Here is a 23,761-nt window from a genome sequence, read left to right on the forward strand (position 1 = left end):
TCTCCGAGCTCCATTTGCTCCGCCAAGAGAAGTGGCCGGTGCCTACCTGGTGCAGCTCCTCCAGGGCCCTCTTCTCCTTCTGGAGCTTGGCGATAGAGTCTTCTCGAAGCGAGAGGTCCCCAGTCAGGGTGCGGACCTTGTGATCCAGGGCCTGGAGTTGGGGCGGGGGGGGAGAGGCTGGACTTCAAGGCTGGGAACACCCTCAGGGGGAGAAGGGGAGGGGGGCATTTGCCCCGAGAGAGGGTTCTCAGCTTGGCTGCTCCCCTGAGTCACCTGGGAGCCTACGAGATACCAATGCCCAGGGCACAGCCCAGCCAAGCAAGTCAGAATCTTGGTGGGGAGGGGGCAGAGAGAACACCGTCAGGCCTTGGCTACTCAGAGCCTGGTCCTTGGACGGCAGCCGTGGCTTCGCCAGAGACTGTGTTGGAAACATAGCCCCTGGACCCCTCAGGACCTGCTGGCCCAGGGCCTGCGTCTTGTCGAGGTCCCCGTGGTTCGAGTGCACATCAAAGCTGCAGACGCCCCGGTTTAGGCGGCGTCCACCTCCCCCTGCTCGGGGGCCCCACCCACTGCGAGATAGGAAGGGGGCCTGGGACCAAGGGCCAGCCAGACGGTACCAGGAGCCAGGGAGCCACTTGGAGGGGCAGCAGCTGCTTGTTTGGGCAGAAATCCAACAGCTAAAGGTGACCCCACCTTACAATACGGTTGCTTCCTCTGGGAAGGGGGAGGGGTGGACATGGTGCTGCAGAAGGGTGTTCTGGGAGGCGCCCCAGGGATGCGGAGGCTGAGTGGGCAGAAGGCCAGGCAGACGCCCAGGAATGCCAGGCACGAGGAGGACCAGCCAGGCCTGGGCGTCCCCACGAGGGGAACAGCCCTCAGCCCCCTGAGTCAGCTGCTCTGTCCAGACAATGGACGTGTGCTCTGTCTGCTCTATCCGACATTGTAGCACTTGCTGCGAGCGGCTACTGAGCCCTCCCTATGCGGCCAGGTTGACTGAGGAACGACATTTGAAATTGTACTGAATTAAGTTAAAATAGCTGCATGTGGCTGGCGGCTCGGGTCCCAGGCAGCACTGCGGTACGGGCTCTGGGTGTGGCCCCTGCAGGGCAGCGGGCTGGGGGTTCCCTGGCCCTGGGAGGAGCAGGGTCTGGCCCAGGGGCCTCCCCACCTGCTTCTCCTTCTCCGCCTTGGCCAGCGTGGTCTCCAGGCCCTCCAGGTCCCGCTTGAGGTCACTGAGCTCCCCCTCCAGCTTGCGCTTGGTGGCGCTCAGCGAGGCCGATGTGCCCTCCTCCTCCTCCAGCCTCTCCCGCATGTCGGAGATCTGGCTCTCCAGCTCCATCTTGGTCTTCATCATCTGGGTCAGGCGCTCCCCCGCATCTATCAGGTTCTCTTGCTCCTGGTGGAAGAAAGAGAGTATTGGTCAAAGGCAGGGTCCGGGCACCTGCAGGGGAACATGCTGACGGATAGGCCTCGGGCTGATGGGCCCCCAACAAACGTGTCCTGGGGGCTGGACAGGGGCTGGCTATCTCTGCGCTTCTTGGTGACAAAGCCTCGTCCAGGAGCGTGGCCCCCAGACCAGCAGCAGCAGCGTCACCTGCGAGCCGGTTAGAATGCAAACTCTCAGGCCCCACCTGTGACCTGTTCATCCGAGTCTGCTTTTTAACGAGATCCCAGGTGATCAGATGCACTTAAGGTGTTAGCAGAGTGGTCTAGGAGAAGTGTGGGCCACTCAGGCGGGACGCCTCTGTCCATTCAGGCTCTGCCATCTCATTCACTGATCCATGTGGGCCTATGCTTGCATCCGCCAACGTGGAGGGGCATGTCCACCCAAAGAACTCCCAGCATTGATTTAGCACTTTCGTGTTGACAAACCCTTTCCCGTCCCTGGTTTCTCCTTATAACAACGCTGAGAAGCAAGCCAGACAGGTGTTATCTATAAGCTAGGGTTCAGAGATGAGGGAACCGATATGCAGAGGGGGTGGAGTTGTCAAAAGTCACACAGGCAGTAAGTGGCAGAGGAGGGACAACTGGGGTGTCCACTGGGGTCTCCCTGAGATGGGGTCAGTGGTGTGAGACAACAACTGGCCATGGAGTCGGAAGACCAGACCAGCTAGGTGACTTTTGGTTCGTGGCATAAATTTACTGAAATTCAATTCTCTGCAAAATAAGGGTAATGATCATCGTGAGGCATGAAGGGATGCAGCACATGGAGGCGCTTCTGTAAATGGAAGATTCTTTTATCCTTGTATTCACGCTCGGCCTCGGCCTCCCCAAACATAAAATGAGGGTCCTAGCCTGAGCAGCTTCTCAGGGGTGTGGAAAGGATGGGAGAAAAGATGTCAGAGACAGCTTGGGGAAAATGGATAGCTAATGCAAGTGCTGACACTCTCTCGGCTGAGGAGACACGGCTGTGACAGAACAGGAATGACCAAGATGACACTGGACCCCTCCCGGTCGTGGGTCTTCTACTGACCGGCTTGGGACCTTGATCAAGTCTCTAAAGGTCGGTCAAGTGGAGTTTCCTACCCTGAAGATACACATGAAAATCGGGCGTCTTATGAGGTGGCTGTGAAGCTCAAACCAGAGAAGGGGGCTTCCCTGATGGTGCAGTGGTCGAGAATCTGCCTGCTAATACAGGGGACACGGGTTCGAGCCCTGGTCTGGGAAGATCCCACATGCCACGGAGCAACTAGGCCCGTGAGCCACAACTACTGAGGCTGCGCATCTGGAGCCTGTGCTCCACAACAAGAGAGGCCGCGATAGTGAAGAGGCCCGTGCACCATGATGAAGAGTGGCCCCCGCTTGCCGCAACTAGAGAAAGCCCTCGCACAGAAACGAAGACCCAACACAGCCATAAATAAATAAATAAATAAATAAATAAAGATTACTATTGAAAAAAAAATTAAAAAAAAAAAAAACCAGAGAAGGAAGGACCCTTGTAAACCAGAAGGCTCCCCACAGAAACTAGGTCATATGTTCTCCCCTCTGTGTTTGCACTTGACGGGCGAGGAAAAGGAGGCGGAGAAAAGAGGGCAAGTTCCCTAGGTCCCCAGGGAGCCAGGCTCACCCCAGAGGTGCTCCTCCCACCGTCTCGTGGCCCCCATGTCTGGACAATCCCCCAGGCCCAGCATGTACTGTATGTGTGTGTGCCCAGCCTGCTGCTGTGGGCAAACAGGAATTTGATGGAGACTTTTTGGTAGTTGGGTCCAGGGTGACATGGCAATGAAAGAAAGAGAAGGTTGGGAATTCCCCAACGTCTGGAAGGACACAGCTTCTTGGAAGGCCACTCTCCACTCCTTCTCTGGGTCTGACTCTTGCCAAGGCCCCCAGCTGCTGTCGCTGCCCCCAGGGCCCCACATACTGCCTGCAGCTGGATGGTGAGGTCATTCTTCTCCTGGCTGAGCGTGGCCATCTTCTCCTCCAGATCCTTGAACTTGCTTAGCAGCTCCTGCGTCTTGGCCATGGCGTTCCTCAGCTCCTCCTCCTTGGCCTTCATCTCCTCCTCTTGCCGAGCCACATTCAGGAGTGGCTTGACCTGGGTGGTGAACAACACTGCAGAGTGTTAGGGGAATGGGCTTTGCCAGGGGGCTAGGTGGTGGGCTGCTTTGCCTTCAACCAGGAATAGTCGCTCCTCTTCTGCACCCACAGCAGCTGTCTGGACCTCTCTGTGCATTTGGCACTTCTCATTCTGCAAGAGTGCCTGGGTCCATTGGGTCCTCTGCCCTGCTAGACCACGAGCCCTGCCCTCTGCCCCTCCCCATCTCCCTCCTGCCCTCAGTGTCTCTATAGCACCAAGCAGAGCAGGCAGGACAGGCCCTCGGGATATTTCCTGATCAATGGATACATTATTCGCGAGCGCAAACACCATGGATTTGGGAGAAGGAATCACCTCTCTTTGAAGATGACAGATAAACCTGTCATCGCCAGCCTGGTCTGTGGGGACCTGGGATACTGCAGTGCAAAATTTACATAAAAAGGTGATAGTAAGCATCATTTGCAATTGTGTTACACTTTTTATCCAGTGAAAGCCTCCCCCAAGGTGGTGTTTTTTTCCATTGATTCAGCCTATCTGACTTAGTTAAATAAGATTAGAGCTCACTTAACACACTAAGAATGAAGGATTTTAACTTAATTTTATGTTTTTACTCATTGGAACAGGATCTTGCTCCGCTATGTTTAATTGGTGAAGTTTTACTTTCTGGTAAAGAGCAGAGAAGTTTCTAGGCTCTGTCTCCGTGTCATCTGTGGTCACTTATGTCTGGCTTGGAAGGAATCTTAAAGGCCGTTGGTCTGGGGCTTCCCAAAGGGTAACACATACACTGAGGGGGCAGGTGAGATGGATTCACCCTTTGCACGGAAACCTTTTGATTTTCACTGTTACATAGTTACTTTAAAAATAATTTTGAAAAGTAATAGTTTAATACATGATTTTGAAAAATAATAATTTTTAAAAATGAAAAGAACTCGTGAAATCCAGTTTTATGCATAACGTTTGCTTAGGATGAGACAGGTAAGGATGCGAAGTTTCCTTTTAAAATAAAAATTTCGAAATAAAAAAGTGAGTTGATGTAAAAGAAAGAGGGTCAGTCATAGAACAGGTGGGGAAAGTGCCATACTGACTAAATTTGAGAAATTTTTGTTTAGATCCCTCTGCCGTCTCAGGCCCTCCCGTGCGTGGGTACCGCTGGGGATGCAGAACTTACTATCCCTCCCTTTCAATTTGTGGTCAGCATGGATTGTTAGAAAGTTCTCCCCTATGGGGAGGGGAGAGAAGCTTCTGCTTGAGCTGTCGGGGGCTCAGGGCCCCCAAGGATGACCTGGAGCCTGTGCCAACCCTCCATGTAGCCGCCCTGAACACCCCGCCCCTCAAGACAGCACTGCCCGCCGGTCCCCTGAATGCAGCAGCCCTGCCCCCGGGTCCAGTGGCGTGCTTCCTTGTAACAGGGACCCCAGGTGGGACGCCATGCCCCAGCGCGACTGGAGCCTCATGCAGTAGGCTGGTTCGTGGCCTCCTGCATTTGTTGAGGGTGGCCTGGTTGCCTGGGCGCCTGCAGCCTCCCCTCCTGGCTGACTCACTCACCCCCACTGCTGCCTCAGAGCAGCCTGGGAAAGGAGAGGTCGGATCCCATGATTTCCTAAAGTCCAGGACTTCACTGAAGGAGTTGAGATGCTTCAACATGCCCAGGGGTGAGGCACTGCGCACCAAGCCCACTTTTGTGGGGAGGGGGCTCTCTGCATCCTAAGTGGGTTTTATTTTGAGGGATGAGTTGAAAGGTGGGAAGACACACTATCGTTTTTCTCAGGGAGGACTCAGCCCCCGCCTGGAAGGAGGCTACACTCTTCCTGCAAGGTGCCCTCATTTTCAGACTGTCCCTGCAGCATCCCCGAGAGGCCCCTCCGCCCAGGACTGCAGCCCCTCAGTCCTCACCTTGTTGTAGAGCTTCCACCAGCCCCAGAAACGCAGCTCCAGGAACTTGCGTGTGTTCCGCTGGATGACCTTCAGGCCAATTCTGCAAAAAAAAAAAAAGGGGGAAGAATCCAGCGTTGCATGGGTTAAAATGAAGGCGTGTGTGGAGGGGGTGGGGGGTGCAGGACGGGGGACTGGCCTCCCCGATGGAACCAGCTCCTCCGGGACAGCTCAGGGCTGAGCTCATTTCTTCCTGCATTTCCCCTCCTTCTGCTGCCTCACTGGAAATCATCCGTTAGTCTCCAAATCCCATCCAAATCCCATCTGTCTGCGGTCTCTGGAATCAGCCCTCCTTGTCCCTGACTGCTTCCTTCAACTGTCATTTACGGAGGATCTTCTGTGCACTGAGTCCCACCACTCAGCCCCTAACTGGTGTCCCTGCTTTTGGCCGGGGTCACAGGGGGCCTGCTAGTGGATATCAGGACTTCATTACTGTTATTATTTATTCATTACTGTTATTATTACTAATACTATGACCACAAGAGCCAGAGTCAACCACAGGGCGGCCAGGGCAGCCAGAGCTATTTTCTAATTACCATTTTAGGGAGATGGCTGAAAAACACAATTCTGAGGGCAGCGATTTGGGACGAGGATTTCTGGCTTCTAATCCTGACTCTTTCTGCATGAACCTGCCCCAGTACCTTAACCCCTCTGATCTCAGTTTCCACATCTGTAAAATGGGGGTGCTGATCCTACCACATCCCTCTCACAGCATCATCGTCTGGATCAAGTAAGGGGAAGGCTGTGAAAGTGACTTGTAGACTGTAAAGAGAAGGGTTTATATTAGGTGGTCCCTGTTAGGAGTTGAATTGTGTCCCCTCCCAAAAGATACGCTGAAGTCCTAACCCCCAGAACCTGTGAATGTGATCTTATTTGGAAATAAGAGTCTTTGCAGATGGAATTAACTTGGTTTAAGATGAGGTCATATTGGAGTAGTGGGGGGCCCCTAACCCAAGATGACTGGTGTTCTTATAAAAAGAAGGAAGACCATGTGAAGACAGACACAGAAGAAGACCTTGTGAGGACAGAGGCAGAGATTGGAGAGATGCAGCCACAAGCCAAGGAGTGCCTGGGGCTACCAGGACTGCAAGAGGCAAGAAAGGCTTCTCCCCTCGAGGCTTTGGAGGGAGCTTGCCTGCCAACACCTGCATTTCAGACTCCTGGCCTCCAGAATCATGGGAAAATAAATTTCTGTTGTTTTAAGGCACCTGGTTTGTGGTACTTCGTTAATGGCAGCCCCAGGAAACCAACACAGGCCCCAAAGAGGGTTCTTTGGGACAGCAGAGACATTGGCACCCTCCCTATCTCACTGCCCAGTGTCACTGGTGGAGCTGAGCACCGTGTGTGTGGAGGGGTCCCCGGTCGTTCCATGTGGATGGTGTGGCTTCAGTGGGCCTGCCCCACCGGTGCTACCTTCGTTCCAGCATCTTCTTGAACTCGACCCTCGTGAGGAAACCCCGGAGCCGACACTGAAGCATCGTCATGATCTTGGCCAGACGCTCGTCCTGCATGTCCTCGAGCTTGGCCAGGACGCCTGCTCGGAAGAAGACCTGGGGGAAAGACACGTGGATCTGAGAATAGCCCTTCTGTCACCAAAGCAGCTGCTTAGCGGGGAGTTCAAAATCAAAGCACAAGAAGTTCCGACGGGTCCTTCAGAGTTCAGAGACCCTGGGAAACAGCTGGCCCTGGCCTGGACATCTGCACGGCAGGGCATGCCAGCCTCGGCATCTATTTCCTCTCGCTCTTGGACACTCCTATGGGCTCTAGTCCTGGCCTTGCAATTACTAGCTGGGTCACCTTGGACATGCCTCCTCACATCTCAGGGCCTCAGTGCCTCATCTGTGAAATGGGGCTGTTGATCCCTCCCTTAGAGGGTTGCTATAAAAATTAAATGAGATAACAGGGGGAAAGTACTTCTGCCAACTGTGAAGCTCTGAGTAAAATGTGGTAGATCGTTTGGATCTTCACTGCTACCTACGGTGACTGCTTGGTAGCAGGGTGCCAACGGGCCTTCCTTTTCACCACTGTGCAAAGCAGCCTTGGGACAGTCATGGTCCCACGGGATACGGGAGTGAGGAGAGGGGGTAGTGGTCAGCAGGGGGAGTTGACTTTCTAGAAAGGGGACAGAGTTTTCCCAGTGATGCACAATTTCAGGCATCCGGCTCTGTTCTCTGAGTGGGACTCGTCCCCAGGAAAACAAGAACAGCTTTGCAGTGCATGTTAGAAAGGGCCAGAAACACCCAACCTCAGGGCAATGCGAATTAAGGTCACAAGATAACCATTCCCCCTCCCCGCAACCTGCAACACTGAAGACTTCTGATAAAACAAGTGTTGGCAAGTATGTGAATCAACGAGGGGGTGGGTCGTGAGTAAGTACAGTTTTGGCAATTGGTTGTCACTCCCTCAGCGTGTATCTCAACCCTGGCTACGCGTCATCCCCACCTGGAGGGCTTTGGAAAGATGCCGTTGCCTGGGCACAGGTGACTTCAAACAGTTTCTGGGGTGGGGAGCTCAGGCATCAGTGTTCCAACCTCTCTGCCCCCACCCTCAGTCTAGATGATTCTAATGTACAGCCAAGGTCGAAAACTTCGTTCTAGAGAAATTCTTGCATAGGGCCATGTGTGAGGATGTTGATAGCAGCATTGCTGGTAACTGAAAAAAGAAGGAGCAATCCAATTTCCAAGGACAGGAGACAGGACAGTTGTGGCATGGCCATCAGAAGTCCTATGATACGGCTGTGACCATGAACGAACGTCACATACCAGCCAACAAGGATGAATCTTAGAAACATGATTAAGTGACAAAAGCATGTCAGATAAGAGTATATCAAGTATGATACTTTCATGAAGCTCAAAACCAGGCAAACCTTGGGCCATGTGCATATGTGATAAAACTGATTTTGAAAAGGCAAGGGTACAGTTAACATTCAGGACAAAGGTTACTCCTGGGGATGGGGAGGAAGGAGAGGAAAGAGATGTAAAGATGAAGTTCTGGGTTTTTAAATGGGCTCATGGGTGATCGCTTTATCAGTGTGTTTTATAATGCACCATATTTTTATAGGCTTCTAATAGGACATGATAGAAACTTCTGGAAGTATAGAAGGAATCAGGAGACCCACACCTGGCCTCAGCCTGCTTTGGATGTGCTAGGGCACCTTGGTTAAGTCACTGTCCTCTGGGGGAACTTGGTCTCCTCTCCTGTCCAGCGGGAGTGCAGGACCCCAAGTCCTTTCAGCGCTGGGAATCTCTGATTCTACACGTGGGGGCGGGGATTAGAGCCCCCAGATGAATTTAAAGATGAGGATGCTTGGATACTGACACGGAAAGGACGGAAAAGGATGCTTCTTCCCTCTGCCCTCTCCCCACCAATCATGGGGTAGAGACATTGGGCTTGATATTTCCAGATTAATTGTGGTTGAGGTTTGGTCTTTGAGGAGCAGTGAGGCAAGCATGTGGCCGGTGGGGAAGGGCCCACATGAGCCAAAGCCAGGGATGGGGACACAGTGTACAGGCGGAGTCCTTCTGTTCTCTGTTCTGCCCCTGCCGCCAGAGCCTGCCTGGCACCGGGGAGCAAAGCAGTCCCCAGCAGCCCCGGGCCTTTACCTGCACCTGAGGTGCCCCATGCAACCCTTGAACAACAGCAAGATCAGTCTGTCTGCCCAGGGGTAGCTGTGTCAGATACAAGTCACGTGACTTCCCTGATCCCATGACGAGGGGCCTGAGGCCTGCTCTGTCCTGTTTAGTTCTATGAAATTGGACATGTCACCTCTATGCCTTCCCCAGGCTTTCTTAAGTTTCCCATCCATCAAAGGTGGGGTGGGGGAAGGAGCTGGTCTCCGAGGTTCTCTCCGGCTCAGGTATTCAGTGATTCTGTGACAAAGCCTGAGAGTTCCCGTAAGTCAATTTATCTCCACATAGCACGTCTCAGCGGTGCAGGAGGCCAAAGCTCATGGTTCTGGCAGGTTTGAAGGCAGTATTACAATCCTGCTAACACCAATGGCTACAAAGCAAGCTGTAGGGAGCTAGGGACTCTTTCTGTTCTGTCCACCTGCATATCCCTAAGCCTAGAACTGTGCCTGGCACGCAGGAGGCACTCCGTACGTGTTGGATGTACAGGCAGCTGGGAGCTTCCCTGGGCATCGTGCCACACCAGGCCCGCGGAGAAGCTGGGCCTGCCTGTGCCCCCTGCAAGACCAGGACGGGCAGGTGACCCACTCCAGGCTGCACAGCGGCAGGCTCTGAGCCTGAGGCAAAGCCAGGGCCCCTCTTGCATCACCCTGACTGTCACGTTGGGGTGCAGTCTGGTTGGGCAGGTGTCGATGGACACCTCCCACCATCAGCCTGGCCCTTACAATCCTGAGAAGACTCTGCGGGGCCAGGAAGTGGGACAGACATGGGCCCCATGAGTCAGGATCAGGCGGCCACTCTGTCTGAGTCAACCCTGACTCGCCTGCCAGCTCAGGGCTGGGGCTCGCAGCGTGGGTGGGCTGGGATTAGGGTGCTGCACCCCCAGACCTCGCCCACACACGTACCGTGGTGCCCCGGTCCAGTCCAGGACCTTGATTCCGATCGGCTGCTTTTATTCTTAGAAATCTGTGGCCCATGCAGTCCTAATATTCTCCTGTTTATTGAGTACCTCTCTGTCTGAGCTGGGTTCTCACGCACGCTACTCCCAATCCTGTGAGATTGGCTTTACCAGCCCTGATTTTTCGGAAGAGGACACAGAGGCTCTCAGCAGCTGAGGGGCTTGACCGCCTGGTCTACGGCTGAGCTGGAATTCACACCCTGACACCCACCTTCCTGGGACAAGGCTGAGTGGGAAGACCCTACCCTGGTGTGTCCGATTTTATATTCATTCGCATCCAAGTCGATGGCCCCGAGCAGCAGCTCTGAGGCCTTCTTGTTATCCACGAACCCCTGAGGAATTGCGCTGGGGTTTAGCACTTGGTACCTGTCGGGGGAGACGACGGCAGTCCCCATCATCCCCAAGTTGGCAGCCCAGGAAGCCTGCCCTCACAGTTATCATGGACCTGTGAGATGGCCTTCAAATCAGGGATTGGACTTGTTCCGCAGAGGCCCACGGCAGGCAGAGGGAGGGGACTGACAGGAGGCGCTGGGGAGTAGATATCGCTGTGGGTCCGAAGTTCAGCGGGGAGGTGGCCTCAGAAATGAAGACACCAAAATCTTTCCTTCCTGATCTTTTCCTCCAGACGTGGGAGAACCACTTCTTCTCCTGACCTGCCAGTAGCTCCCTTAGTCCTTCCCCAGCTAGGGACTTCAGAGGGCTTAGACAAGATGACCTCTAGTGACCCTTCCTGCTCCATCAATCTGCGGTCCTATGTTCTAGCAATTAGGGAAGGGGTTGAAGTAAATTAACCTCTCAGGTGGAGGTCTCAGTTTGGGTTCCCCCAGAATCAGACCTTGAGACCAGGATTCAAGTGCAAGTAGTTTATCTGAGAGGTGGCAGAGTTGGGGGGTGGGTCAGGGAAGCCAGCAAAAGGCATGTTATCAAGCCAGTTATCACAACAGGCAACTGGGGCTTCAGGCTGCTGGGGGACCCTTGTGTGCTGGGAGCAGCTCCCCCTGGCTCACAAGCGCCTGTGTGCATCTCTCCCCAACCCTGCATTCAGTGATGTCACATTGGTAGCTTGAAGTCAGCCGTGGTGGGAGTATTTATACCATGGAAATCGGTAGATACTACAAATCAGGGCTTCTTTTTTTAAAAAAAATTTTAACTTGGAGGGCCCATTGTTAAACATTTACCAACACACAGCTGTCTGAGAGCCAGTATAGAACATGCCTCAGGGTTAGCCCATCATCAGGGTGAGGGAGCTGAAGCATTTCTATGTCAACTGTCCTTCGTCATTGGTCGAGGGCTGCTCCTGGGGAGGCATTAATTCCTGATACTTTCAGCCTGCCAAGTAGCAAAGCAGGCTCTAGCAGCCAGAGAGAGCCCTCGGGCAAAGAAATGCAGGTGCTGGCTATTGAAAGTCGGGCCACTGTGTACTGAAGTAGACAATGAGATAGTGTCCGTCACTGTACCCATAGTGTCTGCTCCAATGGGACTACGTTTATCAAGAGTCAACCCCTGGAGACCGAGAACTGTGCTCAAGGTATCGGGAAGACACCACTCACCTCTGTTTGAACTCTGGGTACTGCAGCCTGTTTGGGAAGCCCTTCCTGCAAATACGGATGCCTTCCAGGACTCCATTGCAAGCCAGCTGGGTGCATGATCAGGTGGGCGTCCACCACACCTGCCAAGAGGGAGGGCACAGGATGGGGAGTCACTACCCTAGGGTACCCTAGGCCACTCCTTGCCACTCAAGGAGGCTGAACTGAATATCCAGGTCTTCAACCCTAATCTCCTCCAGTCACTGCCCAGGGTGTCCCAGGTCCCCCACAATTCAGCCAAGGCCCAAAGGCTCTCCTGAGTGTGACTTCTGCCTAGGTGGGCACCACTCTGCTTTACAAAGTAGCTAGAATGTGCTGTTTGGATGATTCATTGTTGGAGGTTCTTTCAATGCCCCGTTTTACCCCAGTCATTCCTGGTGATTAAAAGTGGACTTAAGGGGCTTCCCTGGTGGCGCAGTGGTTGAGAGTCTGCCTGCCAATGCAGGGGACACGGGTTCGAGCCCTGGCCTGGGAAGATCCCACATGCCGCAGAGCAGCTGGGCCCGTGAGCCACAATTACTGATCCTGCGCGTCTGGAGCCTGTGCTCCGCAACAAAAGAGGCCACGATAGTGAGAGGCCCGCACACCGCGATTAAGAGTGGCCCCCGCTTGCCACAACTAGAGAAAGCCCTCGCACAGAAACGAAGACCCAACACAGCCATAAATAAATTAAAAAAAAAAAAAAAAAGTGGACTTAATTTGGAGTGAACCCCAACTTCACACATCCTGAGGACTTCCAGCTGGGAGACATGTCCCCATGATGTACCTGATTGCTTAAACTCATTGGGGACAATACAGCGGACAAAATGGGGGTAGGTGCTGTGGAGGGTGGCCATCAGCTTGTTCAACTGCTCCTGGGGGTAGAGGGAAAGGAAGAGTGAAGCTCGGCGTTGGTGTTGCAGGACACCCATGCTCAGGAGAGGTATTTGTTTAGAGTTTGATTAATTTAATTACAATGACAATTCAGTGCTTTGGTCACACCAGCCACTTTTCAGGTACTCACTAACCACATGTGGCTAGTGGCTATCGTACTGGACAGTATATTGGACAGTGGCTGCCATATTGGACAGAAGAGAACATTTCCATCATCGCAGAAAGTTCTGTCAGATAGTGATGCTCTCAAAGGTCCAGTAACTTGCCCAAAGTGACGTGTTTTACAGAGAGAGGGACCCTCTGAGTTCAGTGCTGGCTCATCGTAGAATCTTGCTACTAGAAGGAACCGTAGTGCCTGTGTGGACAAATGCCTCACCATTTTTAACTTCCCTACAGGATGATCCCTCCTCTTCCACTTGGATACGTCCAATGAGGTGGACCACTCTGCCTCAGGACAGCCGGATCCTTGGGAAGTATTGAAATCATTCTTTGTGCAACATCTCACCATTGGCTACATTTCTGCCCTTGGAATATGTTTCCAGTAGTGCCCAAACTTTGTGGAAGTTGTGCCCAGCCCAGAAGACCTGCCAGCACAAGATCTTAGGCACTGATATTTCCACTTGTTATGTTGGGCAAGTCCCATCATTCTCTGGGTTTCAATCTGAAACAACGCAGTTAGACTGGACCATCTTTAAGGGTTTTTTCTGCCCTATGGTCCTGTGGTTCTGGCCCCTCTTCAGAAGGAAACGGACCCCTGAAATGAAAGAGGCAACCATAGGCATAGAAATGAAATCATCCTGTCCTGGGCCATGAGGTGGCAGCCAGACCACTACACCATTGGAAGGGATGGGTGGGGGCAGCGGTCACAAGGTGGTCTCTGGGGCAGCCCCTACTTACCCTGTAGAAGTTGGAGACGGTCATGAAGGAGGACCCTCGTTTCTGCTTCTTGCTTCCAGCTGAGGAAGAGAGATAAGCATGCTTCACATCAGTACCCAGCACAGGGGCAGGCAGCCCCATTCAGTGCTCTGTGTCAAGGACGTGCATTCTCTGGTTTTGAAAAGACTTGTCTGGGGACTAGATGAGGTGGGACCCCTCACACCAGGAAAACGAGATCTACCAGGGAGAGGGTGAACGGGCTGACTGTGGCATAACAGTCACAAGGAGTGCCGTGCTTCCTGGAGGGTCTGTAGCCCTTTGTGATTTAGGACTGGGCCCAAGGCAACGCACTGCTGCCATTGCCTGGGGAGAAGGAAGAGCCCGTGCAGTCTGGAGGAATTGCATGCTGGTGGCGCGCACATCTCTGAGCCTAAGGAGATGTGCAGCTCTTGTCCCTCTAAGTGGCGGCCCTGTTGGGTGTTCCCCTATGGGTCACATGACCTCGACTGGCTAGGAGGCAGAGCTGAGCTTGACATTTGGCTCAGACAGGAGAGCAGGGAGCAGAAAATAAGCACAGAGCTTTGGGGCATCAACTTTTCCAAAGCAATATCGCTCCACCTAGATGTGATATGGGCCCAGTGATCAATTCGGTTGATGGAAGAAGCTCCCAGGATGCATCTGTACCTCTTTATTGCAGTAGCATCCATAGCCGACCTCAAGCAACTTGTCATTTATTCATTCATTCATTCATTCATTCAACAAGAGTCAAATATGAGAGTTTTTGTTTTTTTTCTACTTCTGGCCACTAAAGGGTATCGGCACAGAGAGACTGGACACACGAGGGGTCAGCCATACTTGGAGCCTCCTCTTCTTTGAAGAGAAGGGCTAGGAGCCCCAGGCTTGATTTCTGGAACAAGCCCACCACTGTTTCATTCAGGGGGTCTTTGTTCTTCTCCAGCCAGCCCGTGATGTTTTAACCCACCTGGAGGGGGGCAAATGCCAGTGGTTACATTTCAGGCCCAGATTCCACATTTCAGGTCCCACAGCCAGAACCTCGACCTACATCTCTGTCCACTCTGGGTTCCCAGGACCAACCTTCAGCCCCATCTCCTGGGACTTCAGTTCCTGTCCTGATGACTTGCCTGGAGTCCTGGGATGTCCATGAACCCCCATCTCTTGGGCATTTGCAGTTTGCCTGTCTAGGGCACCCTGTCTCTGAGCTTTACCCACACACCAGGACTCCCCAGCTACTCTTTGCCAGGTGTGACCTTCTCTTACATGTCTTGCTTTCTTGGCCACACTGAGCCTCCCTGACCCCTGGGTCTTCTTCTACCCAGGTTGGCTGATCTTATTCCTGGTTCAGTGATTGACCTTGACCAGTGGCATCCCAAGCAACATGAAGAACTCCCTACAAGGGCATCTGTTCTCTCCTTGCTGAGAAGCACACATCCCCCCGCCATTGCCTGGTGGGAGGGGGGCTCCATCCATCCAAACTGGGGGCTTCCTGTGTCCAAGTAATTGGACATCCACTAATTTCTGGTTCCCATTTTGCCATGTAGCCCCAGCTGGAGAGGCAAAGAGGAAGGTGTCTTTCAGATCCTTCCATTGAGCCCAGAGAACCTAGGGATGCAGATGAGAAGACAAAACCTTTGGGCTTTCCTTCTCCCATGTGGTGTATGATATTCATCACCTCTGGGCCTCATCTTAGAGCCTTCTTGGAAGTGCATAGGCCCCATTTGACTTTGGATGTCCTGTTGCTACAAACACCGAGCCCTTCTCATTTCATCGTGGAGGGTGGGGTAGAACACTGCAATTCGGCCCCAAGCCCGTTTGCTCTGGGTAGCGGCGCAGTCCATTTGGCCAGTAATTGGCATTATCATGGTTGTTGAGATCATAAAAGCTTGGCCCCGATGCCCAGTCCAACAGCAGCTTTCCTGACAGCTCTGTCCTAAGCCTGCCATTTCCCCGCAGCGAAACCCAGAGAGGCTCAACAAACTCCTTGGTAACAGGAGGCATTGGCATTGATGGCAACACTGATTGTTTCCCCCATCAATTGTTCAAATAAACCTGAGTCCTGGCTGCACTTAATTTCCCTCTTCCCCAAGGACTAGGTTTGTTATGAGTGAAAAAGCCACTCCGTAAATGTCACCTTGTTAGTTTGGTGGCCACGTGCTGTCAGAGGGATGAATCAATCAACTGGGGAATAATTGATAGACTCATGGACTTTTTTTCCTTCTTTTTGCAAGTTTTGTCTGTTTTTTATTTGGCCTTGCTGCGTGGCGTGTGGGATCTTAGGTCCCCCAACCAGGGACTGAACCCGTGCACCCTGCAGTAGAAGCACGGAGTCCTAACCACTGGACCGCCAGGGAATTCCCTGCAAGCGTCGCCATTTCTGACCAAGATCGAAGTTCAGCCATCAAACGGAGGGCCATAGACAATGGCATGGCCCTGGCGGGTCTGAGGGCATGAACCGCTGGGCATCCTTGGCTAGATTGCTTTGAAACTCCCAGAGGGAGAAGTGAGGAGGAAGTACAAGCCAGAGGTCATTTCTATCAGCTGATCACCCTGTTCGATGGTGGCTGGGTTAGTGGGAGGAAGGAAGCCTCAGGGAGGGTGTGGCAGGACAGACCTACATTTGTGGGAGCTGGAGGCACCGGGCAGGTGGCCACAGGGAGTGCCGAGGGGGTACTCACGGTGCCTGCATAGTGGACAAGCTCGAAGTGGGCCTCGGGCCCCTTGCCCTTGCTCCCCTTGGGCTTGAGGAAGTTGCTGGACTTGCCCAGGTGGTTGTCGTACAGGGCTGCCTTGAACGTGGCGTCGGTGGCCTTGGGGAAGACACACTGTTCTTCCAAGATGGAGAAGATGCCCATGGGCTAGAAGGGAAGAGGAGCGGATGGCATTAGAGGGGGCTGACAGGGTGACTCTGGTGCTGGCCTGGGGCTGGTGGGAGGGGTGCCCCAGACCCCATGTGGCCAGCCAGGATGCAGAACTCTGGGCAGTGACCTCTGGGAATGGTCTAGTCTTCCGTGGCCTTCGAATGCCACGACCTTTTAGACTTGAAAGAGGCTAGAATTCATCAGGTCCAAGAGAAGGGAAGACTGACGTCTCTGAGGGGGCTACATAGCTCCCCAAATGCTAATCCCACCCAAATAGTGGTGCCAGGCAGGCTTGGCTCTCAGAAAAATGGTGACATCATCAATGACACCTGTCTTCTCTTCTAAGGCAGACTCCTGGAAGAAGGCAACGCTTGATCCCAAAGCTCAAGCATGAGGGCGTTTCAGGCTCTGTGACAGCTGGACAGGCAGGTATTTGTAGGTATTGCGGGACAGGCAATCCACTGCCTGTTTTGGAGACTTTTCCAGGGAGGTAAGGCTGGCCCCTATTGAAGACCCCTGGCTGCCTGGATGATAGCTTCTCTGTGACGGGCCTGAGGGTGAACCTCGGAGACAAGGTATGTTCTTTCTTTATTTTTTTAACTTTTTACTTTGAAATAATTTCGGGCTTGCAAAAATGGTGCAAAGCATTCCTGTATATCCTTCATCCAACTTCTCCAAATGTTACCATAACCTCTGTACATAATGATGAAAACTAAGAAATCAAACTAAGAAATCAAAGTCTGTTCGGACTTTGTTCACATTTTGTCATCTGTCTTTTTAATGTCCTTTTTCTATCCCTTTTCTGCATTTAATCAAACAGTATATATTATTTTTTCTTTTCTTTTAAATTTTTTTTTTAAGTTTTTTTTTTTTTATAAATTTATTTTATTTATTTATTTTTGGCTGCATGGGGTCTTCGTTGCTGCACGTGGGCTTTCTCTACTTGCAGCGAGCAGGGGCTACTCTTCGTTGCGGTGCATGGGCTTCTCATTGTGGTGGCTTCTCTTGTTGCGGAGCACAGGTTCTAGGCGCGCGGGATCAGTAGTTGTGGCGCACGGGCTTAGTTGCTCCGCGGCATGTGGGATCTTCCCGGACCAGGGCTCGAACCCTTGTCCCCTGCACTGGCAGGCGGATTCCTAACCACTGTGCCACCAGGGAAATCCCCTTTTAAATTTTTTTAAAAGATTTATTTCACTGAAGTGTAGTTGATTTACAATTTTGTGTTAATTTCTGCTGTACAGCAAAGTGATTCAGTTATACATGTATATATACATTCTTTTTCATATTCTTTTCCATTATGGTTTATCACAAGATATTGAAGATGGTTCTCTGTGTTATACAGTAGGACCTTGTTGTTTATCCATTATATATATAAAAATTTGCATTTGCTAATCCTATATATTCCTGAGTGAGGCCATTTGTTAAAACATTCCCTATGGTGTGATTACAGGGGAGGCTAATAGATGACCTTGGTTAAAACCCAACTCTGCCGCTCATAGGATGGATGACCTTGGATAGGTGACTTCCTTTTTCTGTGCCTCAATGTTCCCATCTGTGAAATGGTTATAATAAATTCCTCCCCACCACTGGTAGCTTGTGATGATCCAACGAGTGAAGGCATAAAACAGCCGAACTAACAGTGGCCATTGCAGTGGCTGTTGTACCCATTTTGCAGAGAGGAAGCTTGAGGTCAGATAAACTGAGGTCATCAGCCATGTTGCTGACTCCCCTGAAACCACAGGCCCCAGTGAAATCCCTTCCTGAGATGTGCCCCAGGGTCCTGACCTCTCTCCAAGCCCCTCCTTTGAGAAGTGTGGTACCTTTTCCAGGAGGTCGACGCAGGCCTGCAGGTCAAGGCCAAAGTCGATGAAGACCCATTCAATGCCCTCCTTCTTGTACTCCTCCTGCTCCAGCACGAACATGTGGTGGTTGAAGAACTGCTGCAACTTCTCATTGGTGAAATTAATGCACAGCTGTTCGAAGCTGTTGAACTGCGGCAGGAAGACAGAAAGAGGTGCATTAGCCCAGACGCAGACACAGCCTCTCCCGGGATTGAGAGCTGGTCCACAAGCAGAGCTAAAGCTTGCTGAGGGCCGACCAGTGTCTGGCATTTCCCCGGATGCACCCACCACCCGGTCAGCGCTCCCATCGGCCCTGCGAGAAGCCCTTCTCAGCTACCCTCCCCTGCAAAGGCACAGAGCCCGGGCCACCCAATGCTGCTGCCAGCACCCAAAACTCAGACTCTGGCCCCGTGTGGTTCATGAACATCAACGTGCGAAGAACCATTTTATTTCTCGAGATGGATCATTTGAGATGCTTTATGGGTCTGACCGCCTGTGTGCCTTTAGACAGTTCTCTCTCTCTCTGGTTTTTCTCATCCTCATCTGGACGATGCAGCTGTTTGAGGGGTTTATAAGCCTTTTTATTTTTTTTAAACCAGAGACTGCTTTCTCTGAATGAAACCCCGTGCTGAAGCCTCATACGAAAAACAGGTCAAAGGAGAGGTGCCATTGTCATCCCACAGCAACCTGCATGGAGCACGTACACGTGTCAGACCCTGGCTAAGCTGCATCTGCTCAAAACCCTTCCAAGGCAAGAATGATCAGCGTCCTCATCAAAGACGGGGACACGGAGGCACACAGCTTGGAAGTGGAGGAGCTGGGATTCCAGCCCCATTTGTCTATCGCACCTGCCCTGCTGTTGACACAGGTGTCCTCCTCTCTCCCTGGCCTCACCCTGCTGGCCATCAGCGGTTGCCCAGGAGTCCAGGCAGTGTGGTTTGGAAACTCTCTCTGAGGCTCTTTCCACCTGTGGAATTAAATGATTCTACTGTAGACAGCAGCCACATTAGCCTTTTAGAGCCTGAGAGAAATTGGGCTAAACTGTTCTTTTTTTAACCCATCTGTGGCTAGTAGAAATCTTAGAATAATAGGACAGTGGAGCTGAAATGGACCTTAGGGGTCATCTCTTCCAGCCTGCTCATTTTGGAGTTGAGACAACTGAGGCTCAGAGAGGGATCGCCACTGTCCAAAGGCCACACAGCTAGTTGGTGGCCAACCCGAGTCCAGAACCAGGTCTCCCGACTCCTAATCATGCTGCCTCCAATGACAAAGGTAGAATCTTCCTGACCCACGGCACTCGTCTTATGAGGAGACCTGAGCCTCATTTGTGTGGGCAAGAGGTGGGAGCCACCAGTAGTGTGCTGATAAATCAGCTCTCTCTCTCTCAAAAAAAAAAAAAAAAAAAAAAAATCCTGATTTGTAGTGTTGGCTTATCTCCATGGTGTAAATACACCTCGGACATGTGTCAACAGGGTGGCAACTGGTCACAGAGTTCTTGAAAATTCACCAGTCAGTTCTGGTGAGCCAGTACAGGCTGGATCCAGCCAGCACGGTGCTCATTCTATCTGTTATGTTCTCCCCGTTCTTTGTGACTTGGCACCGTACAAATGAAGATGGAACTTTCCAGAGGCCAGAAGTCAGAGAGCCAGGAGCAGACTGAGATGGGCCGGCCCCAGGTCCAAGGTGAGAAACAAGAGAACCTTGGTGAAAAGTCGCTTATCAAAGGAGGGTGGCCACCCCAAAGCAGAGACGGAATGCGAGGCCAGACACACCTCAAAGATCTCAAAGCCGGCAATGTCCAGCACCCTGATGAAGAACTGCCTTTGCATCTTGGTGTCCAGGGTCTTGTTGATCCTGACCACCAGCCACTTGAACATCTTGTCATAGATGGCCTTGCCCAGGGCCCCGATGGAGTTCTGGCACTGTTCCACGTTCTGGCCCTTCTGCACAAACTCGTTGCCTACTTTGACCCGGGGCCTGGTGATGCCCTTCTGGAGCTCCCCAGAATTGAGACCCATGAGATGGGTGACTTTGTCGGCCACTGAGTAGGGACAGAAGAAGCAGGTGAGTGAAAGAAAGATGGTGCCCTGCCCCAGAGAACCCCAGCACTGTCTATCGTGTTTAGAGAAGGGGTTGGGGGGAGGAGGAGGAGACCCCCATGTTGCCAACAAGAAAACAGAGGTCTGAAGCTGTGCCATAGATATACCGTGGAATACTATGCAGCCATAAAAAGAACAAAATTTTGGCATCTGCAGCAACATGGCTGGACTTGGAGATCATTATGGTAGGTACAATAAGACAGATAAAGACAAGTACTGTATGATATCACTTATATGTGGAATCTAAAAAATACAACAAATTAGTGAATATAACCAAAAAGAAGCAGACTCACAGATATAGAGAACAAACTAGTGGCTACCAGTGGGGAGAGCGAAGGGGGGAGGGGAAAGATAGGGGTAGGGGAGTAAGAGGTACAAACTATTAGGTATAAAATAAGCTACAAGGGTATATTGTACAACACAGGGAGTATAGCCAATATTTTATAATAACTATAAATGGAGTATAACCTATAAAAATTGTGAAGCACTATATTGTGCACCTGTCACTTATATAATATTATACATCAACTGTACTTCAATTAAAACAATTTAAGAATGAGGGGGAAAAAAAGAAAACAGAGGTCTGATACGGTGTCCACGCTTGCTCAAGGTGAAGGGGCAAAGCAATATAGAAGCCAAAATTATGTCTCCGACTCTGTCGTGCCTTCCCAAGGATCTTGATGTCTGGACATCAAAGGAACATTCTCGGTTTACAGCGTGTCTCTGGAATGTGCAGGAAGCCCTAGAGAGCCCCGAGCCCCTACCCCCGCCAGCTGCTTCCTCCCTGCACGGCCCCCGCCCCACACCTACCCTCCGTGGTGTCCACTTCAGCCTGCTCCTCTCTGGGCTTCTGCTTGAACTTCATGTTGCCAAAGTGCATGATGCCCCCAGTCAGCTTATACACGCCGATCTTCTCCTCGGGGCTGAAGCCCAGCACGTCAAAGGCTACCTGCAAGGCCACAGGGAGAAGAAAGCCGAGAAACTCCTGGCTCCCTGTTCCCCAGAGTGGAGGCCACCGTGGGGTGGCACCTATGGGCTGCTGCGGCACGCTGTGGACTCTGGAGGTCAGACACACCCTGACCAGAGAGAGAGAGGACTGTTTTCCTCCAAGGAGTCCAGACCAGACGCTCCATGAGATAGTCATTGTATTTCTTTAACCTCTCTGGCCTCAGTTTAGTCTTCTGCAAAATGGGTGGTGGTAGGTGGTCATAAGGATAAACCAGAATGATGTGTAAATGTTTAGTCCTGTGCTTGGCACATAATAATAACCAGGAAGTAGTGTTATTCTTCCCATCATTATTACTGTTTAGGATCCTTGCTAGGTACCGGGAGAAGGGGAAGGCAAAGGTGCATCAGGAATCAGTTCGGCTGTCAAGGAGGAGAGAGTACACAGTATTCCTAACAGAATTCTCAGGTGCTCCATGTCACAAAGAAGGAGAGAGAGGGTGTCGTGGGAACTGGTGAGACTAGAGGGTCACATCTAGCTGGGCTGGGGAGGAGGAAAAGTCACATGGAGTAGTCGGCCCCGTTAAGTCCCTATTGCATTCCAGGTCAACTCTGCAAAGAGAAACTGCTTGCTACGACAGCCTTGGGGAAAATGCCAGCTGCAACCCCGGAAATCTCCATGGGAGAATCCAGGCTGCTGCCTGGTGGCTCTGAGTGTCCCCCCCCATCCCCGACCCACCCAGTACTGGTGGCAGTGCCTGCAGGTCCCCCAGGTTTCCCTGTCTTTCACCAGCCACGCTGAGTACTCACGTCTGTGACCTGCAGCTCCTCCCCGTCGTCCATGTTGTCCACCATGGCGACGCCCTGGCTCACCCAGCAGTACTGCTTAGGGTTGGGGACCAGCAGCAGACTCTCTGCCAAGAGCAGGAAAGCGGGTTAGCAGCGTGGTGACACGTGGTTTTCTTCTTCTTCATTTTTAACCCGTATCTCCACATGCCTCCCATGTGCCAGGCATGATGGTGTCATCGTGGGGGTTACAGGGCTGAATATGACATGGTCCCTGCCCTCTGGGATCACCCAGAGTCATGGAGGGACTTGAACAGGGCATATGAAGAACTTTAGAGTGGCAAGAGGGTCTCTGGAACTTGGTTGTGCCCTTTGTCACTTGGCCCAGTACCTGGCACCTAGGAGGCAACCAGTAGGTATTTTTGGAATAAACGAGTGCATATCTTTCTCCTTTCTCTCTCCTGTAAAGAGAAGGTCGCACTCAAAGGCAGAAGGTAACAGGACAGTTGCAGCAGGCAATAGTAATCACTTGCATATAATATGCATGGAATGTTGTCACTTTTACAAAGAAATATGCTCACTTCTATTTTTCTTCAAATATGTGCCCCTCTTGGTCTATCTTTGTTTTTTCACTTTTGGAAGAGACATGGATGCAAGAAATATTTTCCTCTCCTTTCCTCTCTACTGTTGAGAAAAACTACAGCCCAGGAAGGAAGATAAATGGTGCCTGCCACTCTGCTCTAGGGTCAGAAAGGCAATAGAGCTTGGTGGGGAGTGTGGTAGACAGGAGCGCTTGAGCTCCATCCAAAGGGTCCACCACCACTCAACTGCCTTGATCAGTGCTACATGGGAGGGCAGGCCCATGGCTACCAGATCTTCTGCTATTCCAGAGAAACCAGGAAATAGGGTTTTTAATGTGAAGCTTTCCAATTTCAAAATGGCATATATTAATTAAAAAGTACACTGTGTCCAACACAAATAAAACACATCTGTGGGTGGGGGATGATACCCAGTGCCTTAGTCTCTGGCTGGGTTAGGAGGTGTGTATGTGGAAGACTGAGCCTTCATCCCTCTCTGGACCTTAGATCCTGAGCAGGTCTGCCATGGACAGTTGAGCAGGTTGTTGCTTGCACAAGGGCATCAAGCTGAGGGGGTGAGTGCAGTGTGCTTGCCAAGCTGTGTACTCAGTGGGCTACGTCCACTCAGAGGGGAGCCTGTCCCATGCGGTCGTCCTGGGCTGACATCTCTGCTGCTGTCCGAGCAAGACATGGGGGGTCTAAAGCCCTATATCCCAGGTCCGTGTCTCAGCCATGAGTTGCAGGCATCTCAAGGCCCCATCTGTGAAATGGGCCAACAATAGTGTGAAGCCTCATAGGCTGTTGTGAAGATGGATGTGAGTAGAACTTTGAGAAACTTCCCTGTAACCTCTTCACGTAACTCTAAACTAAAGGGATTCACGTAGAACTGCACGTATGACACCAAACCCTCCATACATGGGAATGCTTTCGTTATTGAAAACAGAGGAAAAGCGAGTTAAGGGACAATCAGACAGACATAAAGATCTTTACCGACAAGCTCAGGCTTCTTGTTAGAGAGAATCTGGTAGAAAATGTGGTAGCTCCTCTCAGCTGCTTGCTGTGAGATGACACGAGATTTCTCTAAGAGATCTGGAAGAGAGTAAGCAGACATGCCCATGAGTTCAGCCCATTCTCCTGGAGCGCAGGGCTGCGTGGAGGGCAGGGTTCCCCTCCTCATAAAGCCCAGGGCCGTGGCCAGTCACGGGTCCACTCTTCTTCTGCCCCAGACCCGCGGCCTGGGCGGGGGGCTG

General features: G+C 51.9%; 1 protein-coding gene across 1 annotated transcript in view; it reads right to left on the reverse strand.

Annotated features, from left to right (window-relative positions):
- LOC132349792 (myosin-16-like) overlaps positions 1-23,761 on the reverse strand; it is a 53,582-nt gene that overhangs the window by 21,178 nt on the left and 8,643 nt on the right. Inside the window, 17 exon segments of the mRNA XM_059898549.1 lie at positions 47-151; positions 1,169-1,396; positions 3,362-3,535; positions 5,429-5,510; positions 6,881-7,017; positions 10,297-10,417; positions 11,602-11,690; positions 11,692-11,720; positions 12,404-12,491; positions 13,408-13,466; positions 14,242-14,368; positions 16,080-16,259; positions 18,083-18,253; positions 19,876-20,144; positions 21,013-21,151; positions 21,958-22,061; positions 23,502-23,600. Coding sequence (XP_059754532.1) covers positions 47-151; positions 1,169-1,396; positions 3,362-3,535; positions 5,429-5,510; positions 6,881-7,017; positions 10,297-10,417; positions 11,602-11,690; positions 11,692-11,720; positions 12,404-12,491; positions 13,408-13,466; positions 14,242-14,368; positions 16,080-16,259; positions 18,083-18,253; positions 19,876-20,144; positions 21,013-21,151; positions 21,958-22,061; positions 23,502-23,600 — 2,201 coding nt within the window.

The sequence above is a fragment of the Balaenoptera ricei genome, chromosome 15 (assembly GCF_028023285.1).
Source record: "Balaenoptera ricei isolate mBalRic1 chromosome 15, mBalRic1.hap2, whole genome shotgun sequence".
NCBI classification, from domain to species: domain Eukaryota; kingdom Metazoa; phylum Chordata; class Mammalia; order Artiodactyla; family Balaenopteridae; genus Balaenoptera; species Balaenoptera ricei.